The 10718-nt window shown below is 36.8% G+C and overlaps 1 protein-coding gene across 1 annotated transcript; it reads right to left on the bottom strand.

Moving 5' to 3' along the window:
• Positions 1–1592: 1592 nt before the first annotated feature.
• LOC131201440 (tubulin alpha-3 chain) lies at positions 1593–5881 on the bottom strand. The gene is made up of 4 exons (XM_058189344.1): positions 5746–5881; positions 4953–5101; positions 3161–3841; positions 1593–2258 (listed from the first exon to the last, which is right to left on the bottom strand). The coding sequence occupies exons 1-4, from the start codon at positions 5864–5866 to the stop codon at positions 1962–1964; spliced, it is 1248 nt and encodes a 415-aa protein (XP_058045327.1). The 5' UTR covers positions 5867–5881; the 3' UTR covers positions 1593–1961.
• Between the last annotated feature and the right edge of the window lie 4837 nt (positions 5882–10718).

Here is a 10718-nt window from a genome sequence, read left to right as displayed (position 1 = left end):
ATATTCAGCACATAAACAGAAACATTACTTTAGTCCTGGAAAGGTGATAGTATTATGAACTCTGATCCTCCGATTCACTTGGTTATTTGGGGGAGGAGAGCAATCAGACTAGCAAGAATCTATTAATATAGCACATTTCATTAAGTTCAGCTGTAGTCTTCCTGAGCCTTTTATTGCTTTAGTATATTTAAAAGGTTGACACTTTCTATTCCAAATCATCACCCCAAATGAAAGCAGTACAAGGTCTGTTTTTTCAAAAATAATTTAAGTGTACAACTCAACATGGCCTGATAAGAGATAATGCAATCAAGGTGTTTGCATCTGAAGGGTTAGGACAGAAATAATATAATTCCTTGATTTGAAAATAAAGGCCAATGAACTGAATAAGCTTCTCGATAAATAAGTTGGTCTAGTTATCTGTAATTTAAGATAATCAAAATATGCACATTACTTACAATATTTTTCGGAGTATAAGATTCAGCTTAATTTTAGGGGACGACCCAGGCTGAGGGTAGTCGGTTTCTGCTCTTGGCCCAGGAGATGGATCTGGCCAGGAGGAAAGAGGACAGTGAGACTGCAGAAAAGGAGGAGGGTGCGCAGCCTTGAGAATTGCTTCAGGCAATCAGGGAGGAAAAAGTGTTGCCTCCATGCATTGCATTTTCTGGTGTTTTCAATTCCCCAAAGAAATTCAGAGCCACATGCCCTCCTTTTCTGCAGTCTCACTTTCTCTTTCCTCCTGGCCAGATCCGCTTCCCGGGCCAAGAGCAGAAGCCGACTCCCCTCAGCCTGGGTTGTCTGGAGAAGGGGCACCCAGCCTTACACCTCTTGCACAGAAGCCCCCGCTTCACAAGAGCATTGCCTCCATGCAATGTTTTCTCTCCGATGAAATTTGCAGAGCTGGGCGTCCTCATGAAAATGCAGCAGCAGGGGCTTTCGGCCGGTTCCAAGCAGCACCGTAACCATTTCAGCCACCTATTTCCCAGTGTGTGGAGACCGAAAATGCAATGCTCATTTTTGGCAATGTGATGATTCCTGCCACCTGAAAATGTGATGCAGAGGCTGACCTCTGAAGGGTGGGGGGTGCTACATTCGGTGTATAAGACACACCCAGATTTTCACCCTCTTGGGGGTTAAACAGGTGCATCTTATACTCCGAAAAATATAGTAATTTTACCATGCAACTAATCAAGCCCATCAATCTCATTTCATGCTATTCTATTTTCAGGCCTTTACTAGCAAGTGATAGAAAAGTTTGAAATCTGATATAGCAGTTTTATCATAAAATTTGTTACTGCTGCACCTAAACCTTTAAACTGTTTATCAACTAGCAGAATGTAAGAACCAAAATGTTTCTTTTAATGTGAATCAAGTTTGTGCTAGTGTCTTAGGATCAATATGCTTAGTTTATTATGCAAAATATTCATCCATTTCATTTCCACATAGTAACGATCAGTAAAGCTGCAATACTATCTTCATTTTATAATCTCCCAAACTATTTTATTTCCAGCCAGTTCTGAAATTTCAATAGATAACAGTGAAGATGAAACCAGAGCAGACCAAAACCACTGATAAAATTGCAACAAGATTTCCTTATTCACATTACTTTAATTAACATAAAATTCCCTATACATAATGATATCCCCAGTATCATTTTTATTATGTACATACATTCTAAGATGCAATAACACTTTAATGACTATTTCAGAATACTTACTTTATAAGTTTTTAAAAGATCCTATAAGAATGAAAGGGAGAAATAAGGAATGGATAAATGTTTCCGAGACAGTTTTACAGAAAACTTTTATTTTATGCTTTGCTCAAAGTTTATAGAAACTGTTTCAAGGGATGATTTTAAAGCTATTTTAAATAATAGCTATTAAACTTCTTAGAACACTTAAATGTTTATTTGGAACTGAACAAGTGAACCTGAAAGTACAAAATATTGAAATATATATCATAGCTTAATATTCTTCTCCTTCTTCAGCTTCTGCTTCCACAGAATCAACACCAACTTCTTCATAATCTTTTTCAAGTGCAGCGAGATCCTCTCGGGCTTCAGAAAATTCTCCTTCTTCCATTCCTTCCCCTACATACCAATGCACAAAGGCTCTCTTGGCATACATTAAATCAAATTTATGATCAAGGCGAGCCCAAGCTTCTGCAATTGCAGTAGTGTTACTCAGCATACATACAGCACGTTGCACCTTGGCCAAATCTCCTCCTGGTACCACAGTGGGTGGCTGATAATTGATGCCTACCTAAAGGAAGGCAAAAAATTGATTAGATTTTCCTCAATAGTGCAAGGGATTTTCAAATCCGAGCTTTTTCTCTCCCTGCCTTCCCTCCTCCCTGAGAATTTTGTGGATAAAAGCATAATGGGAAATAAAAAATTAGACATGAATCTTTGAATCAGAAAGGGAGCTGGAGACAGAAAGAGAATGTATTTACATATACCTCATAAAGTAAAAGAAAACCTCTAATCTATGCAAATTGCCTCACTTTGACAGATACATAATAAATGGAATTAATAAATAGAATTTATACATAATAAATAGAATTAAGGTTTAATTCTCTTAAATATACTAAAGTTCTAATAAGGACACTAGTTTTCATTTACAATAGATTATTTATTTAACTTAAGTATGATTGTACCAGTCTAATAACTAAAAAAAATGCAATTTGGTGTGTAGCATTTATTTATTGAATTTATTTGCCACCCATCTCATAATGAAATGACTGTTCATGTAACGACATGATTTACTTCATTGAAAGCCAGCTGGATAATTTTTTTTAGTCACTCTCTCATGTTTGCCACCTCCAGTTATTTTAAAAATCATAAAAGAATTTAAAAAGTCGACTCAAGTATTATAGGAAACTCTACACTCAGCACCACACAAACATTAATAAATGCTGAACAACATTTTCAGAATTGGGAGGTCTATCATCTGATCTGGGCAAGAAAAAGATTACTGCTGTATTCACGTCCGCCACAAAATCCCTTCATGTGGAAACAGTTATCAGGTAAATGCAATCTTATTGATATATTATTAGATTATATTTTCATCCTGCTTTTATTACTTTTATATTAGGAAGTTTCCACCCAAATCATTCACTAAGTTCACTTTTATCCCATGTTTGTTTATATTCAACAATATAGTACCTTGAATCCAGTTGGACACCAATCCACAAACTGAATAGTGCGTTTTGTCTTGATTGTTGCAATAGCTGCATTGACATCTTTTGGCACTACATCACCTCTGTATAGCATGCAACATGCCATATATTTACCATGCCGAGGATCACATTTTACCATCTGATTAGCTGGCTCAAAACAAGCATTAGTAATTTCAGCCACTGACAACTGCTCATGGTATGCCTTTTCAGCTGAAATGACAGGAGCATATGTTGCCAAGGGGAAATGGATTCGTGGGTAAGGAACAAGATTTGTTTGAAATTCTGTCAAATCTACATTCAGAGCACCATCAAAACGTAGTGAAGCTGTGATAGAAGATACAATTTGACCAATGAGACGATTGAGGTTGGTGTAAGTAGGACGTTCAATGTCAAGATTGCGTCGACATATATCATAAATAGCTTCATTATCCACCATGAATGCACAGTCAGAATGTTCCAATGTGGTATGTGTGGTAAGGATAGAATTGTAAGGCTCCACCACAGCAGTGGATACTTGTGGAGCTGGATATATTGCAAATTCCAGTTTGGATTTTTTCCCATAGTCAACTGAGAGTCTTTCCATTAGCAAAGATGCAAATCCAGAGCCAGTACCTCCACCAAAACTATGGAAAATAAGGAAACCCTGTAGACCAGTACACAGATCAGCCTATAAAAAGACAATCCCCAAAACCCAACAAAAATGAGGTTATTGAACAGAATACTTATTTTCAACAGTATAAATTTAACATACAGATATTATTTGCTACTATATTAATTTAAAATATTTGCATTAATACCCTTCAGTCCAGGGGTCCCCAACCTTTCAGACCTCAAGGACCACTAAATTCATATTTTAAAATCCCGCAAACCACTAATATGATCTGTTTAATGACCGGCTGGGTGGTCATGGCTAGGTGGTCATGTTATGGGGTGGGCGTGGCCAACTTGATGTCATTCATGTCAAGGGGCGTCTTGCCAGCCTCTACTCACCACTCCCTCCCAGACACTCCTCGCCTGTCCCCACAGGCTCCTTAGTGCTCCAACAGGAAGCAGTTTTTGGAGCTAAGCAGCCACCACAAGAGTTGACCAAACATCTGGGTCAGTTCAAATTGGATTTCACCAAGGAGGAGGCTCAGAAGCACCTCACTGAGGACTAGGAGCGTAGGCTTTCCAAGCAGAGGGAAGACCTGCAGGAGTGCAAGGCCAAGTACCGGCGCCTGGAGGCTCAGCGGGCTGAGATGGTCAGCCAGTTCCAGGCCATGATGCAGTCCCACTGGAACAAGGCCCTCCAGCTCTTTGCCACAAGTGCCGCTTTCCTCCAGCCTTCACCAAAGCCCTGCACCAGGAGGCTGAAGCAGACCCCAAGTCAGAATTTCTGACCCCCTCCGACCCACACAAAGACCCCAAAGGGGGAGATTCTCTGCAGCAATACAAATGCTCATTGCACATATCTGTCCTAAGGGGCTGTAGTTTGAGGGCCCCTAATTTAGTTCAATATAAAAAAATGCAAATAATTTTTCTGCAGATCACCAAAATTTTCTCACAGACCACCAGTTGGTGACCCGCTGCTTCAATCAATTAAAATTACATTTAAAAAGTCAATATAGTATATTTAGTTCTAAATATACATTCCTTGCTTAAACAGATCAAGTATTTGTAAACATGGTAGTCTTGAAAATAAGACTAGAATTTCTATACTCCTGAGTTTAAAATGGTAAATTTTCAAATTTCAGTTTTATTTCCAAGTATTTTTTAATTCACATCTTATAATGACTCACCAATTTTCGAATGCGATCCAGCACTAGATCTACAATCTCTTTTCCTATGGTATAATGGCCTCTAGCATAATTGTTAGCAGCATCTTCTTTTCCAGTAATGAGTTGCTCAGGATGAAATAACTGTCTGTAAGTACCTGTACGCACCTCATCTTTGAAGATTAAAAAAACCCCAAAACTTTGATTAATTCTAATTCAAAATCCAGTGTTTTATTATTTCTAATAACATTCCATAAACTCAGAAATAATGTATTTAATAGAATAATAGTTGGAAAGGATTCAGTTGTTCTTATTCCTTGTTAAGCATACGTATATTTTTACATTATCCAAAAACATTACAAACTTAAGAATACTTCAGATACTTATGAGATCAATTCTGGCTAATATTTCTGAACAAAAGATAGGGTTTCTTTTTGCAGGATTTAAAATTAATCATAGAGAAACAGAGGACTCTCAGCATGAAAAGATGTGTTAGTTCACTTCTGATGACTATATGGATACATCAAGGTATTTTTTCTTCTTAAGAAAAATATGAGAGGATAAATTAAATAACTTCCTGTTACCATTTTTGTTAACAGACTGCACAGTTGTATTTCATTTCATAAAGTCAATATGTAAAGGCAAAGTTAACTTAGTGGGGTATTATTTTACAATTGGTTTGTCATCAAAATTCAATTTTATTTAGGGAAAAAACCCTACTTTTATTACTTCTAAATAATGAAAACAAATATTTTATAAATGTAAATTATTTCTGATCATCCACGTGTTGATCCCATTTCCAAGGCCTTATACATACCAACAACAGTTGGCTCAAGGTCCACAAAAACAGCTCTAGGTACATGCTTGCCAGCACCGGTTTCACTAAAAAATGTGTTAAAGGAATCATCTCCACCTCCTATGGTTTTGTCACTGGGCATCTGACCATCTGGCTGAATTCCATGCTCAAGACAATACAATTCCCAACAAGCATTACCAATCTGAACTCCAGCTTGTCCAACGTGGATAGAGATACATTCACGCTATTAAAAAAATGTATTTTTTAAAAAAAGGCATTAGTAATGCTTATTTTTGAAAGTATGCATAAATAATGAAACACCACAAAAATGTATATTGACCCAATTCTGTATTTTGATAATGTACCCATTTGATTTCTAATGTCTATTTTAAAATATGCACTATTTTAATGATCAGTGGCCCTTAGGGCACCCAAGTTAAAAAGAAAAGGTCTTTGAAAACGGTTTAATAATGCTAAGGAGTACAGCCGGCTTACACTGTAGCTACTATGCGATTATATAAAATCTCATTTCAACTTTAATTATGCTGTACCTCATACTTCAACCCGTCCCATGTCTCATTCTTCACCACTACTTCACACTAGACTCTTTATTATTCAGCTCTTTTATCAGCCTTTTGTAATGCCAAATCAATGGACTCTAAATCTATGCGACAGGTCTCTCTCTCATTTCTTCTTAGTTCACTGTTCTTCAGCACCAAGACTATTATATTCTCCCCTCACCACCACCACCCCATCCCCCTTTCCGCTTCGCACCATGGCAAATCCGAGGCGAAGGGCCTTTCAGCCCTCGTGCCTAGCCAAATACAAGAGAATACAGCGCCAGGCAACCCACGTCCTCGACCGAATCACGCCTTTCTGAGGTACGAAACCTCGCATAAGGCGAAGCTCGCGCGGGAAAACTCGCATGAGGCGACAAACATTCCTCCACGAGCATATCATTCGCTCGCGGTTCCCTCATAGCATTAGTACGCCAAAAGGCTTAAAGAGGTGCCGTGACCCCGCTCCCCACTGAACGAAGCCCAGTGGAAAGTCCCACTTCCCACCATGGTGCCTCACGAAGATGACGAAGTTCAGTGCTTTCCCTCGGACATTCGACGTTCAAGTCCCGTTTGAGGGTTGCCTCAACTGTCGACCGTTAAAGCAACGGTTCCCGACCGCGAACCCCCTACTCTCCATTGGTGGAGCCTGTTCAGCTCCTGGAAACTGATTGGTTGAACAAGTGGTGGTGGTTTTTTTTTCCCTTTTAATCTGGGATGAATCTCTAGCTATGAAGAATCGGAGATCGGTGGGATTTTGAGCGGGAAATGGGTTCTCCGCTGAAGGATAGACTGGGCGTCTGCTAAGATCGACACTTCATGAATTCTCCTGCCGCAAGCCTCAATTAAAAAATAAACAAAGTTGAATTCTTTGCGGCGTGATTCTTGCTACTTTCTGAGATATTATTTCATTGTTATATTTTTTACAGTTTCCTGAGACCCGGAATTCACATGTTGTAGTTAGTGAGAGGCTACTAGATAGATAGATAGATAGATAGATAGATAGATAGATAGATAGATAGATAGATAGATAGATAGATAGATAGATAGATAGATAGATAGATAGATAGATAGATAGATAAGCAGGCAATAGACAGATAATGGCGTCTTAAAAGAGAAATAGAAGTATTTTTTTCCTGAATAACATATCCCAAGATGCTTTTTCAAGTGTATGGTGAATTTCCGTAGACATTCAGTAAATATGACAATATATTTGTTATTCTTTAAGGTTATTGTTGATATGTATGTTTTTGTATGTAACAATATGCCTTATATATTCCAATTAGAATAGAACTGGGTCTTTGTATTTAAAATATTTTAATACTTTGTTTAAATGCCATTGCTTTTCAATTTTGGATGTCTGTGTACACTAACCACTAACCTGAAAAGAAAATAATTAACTATTTGTTTATGGTTATAAGTCACTGTTTAGAAACTTCATTTTGTCATTCTCAGCCAATCAACATTTTACTGCATAAGGAAATAACTTCATTGTTTAAGAAACTGAGTAATGATATAAGCAGATATCCTCATTCCTTCACTATACTAGGCTTTTGTTCTGGGAGGATATGGATAATGTTACTCCTACATGTCATTTCAACATGTATTTCAACATGTATGTATTTTTATGAAGAATTTGTTAAACACTGAAGATAAGAAAAATGAAATAGTCATTAAAAAAACAATGTTAAAAAATCCACAAAAATAATTGGGTAATATTATTTTAAAGAAAAAATATACTTTTAAATATACATATTCAATTATTTTTGCCCAGGAAAATATGGAGGAACAATCTCTTAGGAATTAGTTTAGAATTAAACTAATTAAAAATTAAATTAAATTAAAAAAGGGTGATTATTTCACTGAATAGTGTTTTAGTGGATGATCTCAGTGGTATCTTTTAACTCTTTATATGAAATGTGAATAAAACCATTCATTAAAGGTTTTTTCCCAGGTTTTTTTTTATGACTTATTTTAGAAGTTACACAATACCTTCCTTTTTGAATATACTGTCATGAATCGAATTTTCGGATTTTTATTGGTTTGGGCTTTATGCTTAACCTGAAGACAAAGACAGCTCCTACTGGGCAGTAGGTAATATTACATATAAGTATTTCCTACATTTTTAAATACTACTGTTTCTAAGAAAGATGTGAATATGACTGTTACCAAAAAAAAAAATAGAATAGAATGAATTACAAAATATTCTTGACTTGTTTTTCAACTATGTTAAAAATATTTGTTTTTATATCGAAAATAGTTGAGTACCAACAATGTAGAAAAACGTTGATCAATATAATTTTAATTTAAAAGGTTGTTTTATTATAAATAGTCCATTCTTATGAAATGCTGAAAAAAAATTAAATGAAATTTGTTTGCTAAACAGTTTCAAATTGATTCACTAAGATCAGATCTAAAATATTTGTTCCATATTTTCCAAAGAACCTGATCTATATTATATACGCATTTATATAATATTACAATTCAATTGAAATTTGTGTTCACATTTTCAACAATATATGTGTGTGTATGTATATCTCAAGATTATTTTCTATAGTCGTATCCTACATTTCCAAATGTCCTACTGCTCTTGTATATGGATGTATCCATATCTTTAGCAGATTTTGTTTAGAATATATACCTATTTCTTTCAAAGTTATAAAGCTGTGCGAGAAAAGTCAATTGAAATGCTATCAATCTGTACCAAAAAGTAACAAAATCATAAAATATGTACCAGTATGTATGTATACACATGACATACCCCCCTTCACACCACTGCGTTAAAAAATGCAAGTCAATGTACAAATTAACAAGTCACTACACTAATTCCACATAAAGTGAAAAAGGGTTTGCCTTAACAATAAATTTGCTTAATACCTTGTAAGTAAGAAAGAATAAAAATATGGTATGTACAAAGTGAGGAATGTCAGGAAACAAGTTCTTGAAGAGACTGAGGTGGTTAGTCAAAATGGTTACATTGACCACCGGGAGGCAGTACATGACTGGTTTTATCTTAAGTGGGAACTGTCATACATAAGTCAGAACTTATTCTAGGTTCAAACCCTAGAAAAATGGATTGCAAAATGATAATAAGCAGAAACTCACATTTTTGGGATTTATGTTGTGAGTAGACAATGTCATAGAAAAAGAGATGTTGCTTAGGAAGATTGAGGAAACTAGAAGAAAGGGAAGACTACAAATAAACAGGATAAACAGAATTAAGAATTGACTTGAATGTTCCTTGAAAAGCTACAAAGTCAACTTGCAACTGGCATTTGTTGATGCACGGACTAGGAACTGAACCCAAATAGAAGCTGCCAAGAGGTTAAGAAGAACAAGGATGGATGTACCACCATCCTGCTCCTGCCAAATGTCTATGAATGTGATCAGTGCTGTTTCTATCCCATATCCAGGCCTGAAATCTGACTGAAAAGGGTCCAGATAATATATTTTCTCCAGAATCCTTTGTAATTGTTAACACCACTGCATTCTGAAGTACCTTTTTAGGGAGAATGGACAAAAATTGTCCAGAACAGTGGGGTCCAGTGATGGTTACCAGAACGTCTTTAAAAGAATCCAGGAATACCCTGTCCAACAAAGTTGAATTCACCATCGCTTGGACTCACCCACACAACACTGCCCAGGCAGCCTTAACCAGCTAGGAAGGATGTTGATCTAACACATAGCTGGTGATGTTTACATTCTGGAGGATCCTGTCCACTTTTTCAGGGCTAATAGAATCAAATTGTTCCCAGATTACTGGCAAGTATACTCTCTGGGCATAGCTGCAGGACTCTCATTTTTGGAATCTATTTGGGAACAAATGGATGGTTTTATTCTCCAAGTGCATGAAAAATTCCTTCGCATTGTCCTGCAGATGGGACTTCAGACTCCTCTTCCTGAGAAGAGTCCAGGTACCTTTAAATTTTATTTATTTATTTATTTATTTTATTTATTTATTTATTCGATTTTTATACCGCCCTTCTCCCGAAGGACTCAGGGCGGTGTACAGCCAAAAATAAAAACAATACCATATACAATTTAAAATACAAATTAAAAAACTTATTTTATAATTGGCCTAAAAAACTTTAAAATATATAAAACTAAAACCCCATTAAAATTAATAATAGATAATTTAAAATCAGTAAAATTTAAGCCAGCCCCATGCGAATGAAAAGATGTGTCTTCAGTTCGCGGCGGAAGGTCCGAAGGTCAGGTATTTGGCGTAAACCCGGGGGAAGCTCGTTCCAGAGTGTGGGAGCCCCCACAGAGAAGGACCTTCCCCTGGGGGCCACCAGCCGACATTGCTTGGCGGACGGCACCCTGAGAAGTCCCTCTCTGTGAGAGCGTACGGGTTGGTGGGAGGCATGCGGTAACAGCAGGCGGTCCCGTAAGTACCCAGGCCCTAAGTGCTGGGTGCTGGATGACATTTGATGG

The sequence above is a fragment of the Ahaetulla prasina genome, chromosome 6 (genome assembly GCF_028640845.1).
Source record: "Ahaetulla prasina isolate Xishuangbanna chromosome 6, ASM2864084v1, whole genome shotgun sequence".
NCBI lineage: Eukaryota > Metazoa > Chordata > Lepidosauria > Squamata > Colubridae > Ahaetulla > Ahaetulla prasina.
Note: the sequence above shows the minus strand (reverse complement) of the source record. Positions and strands in the feature narration are given on the sequence as shown.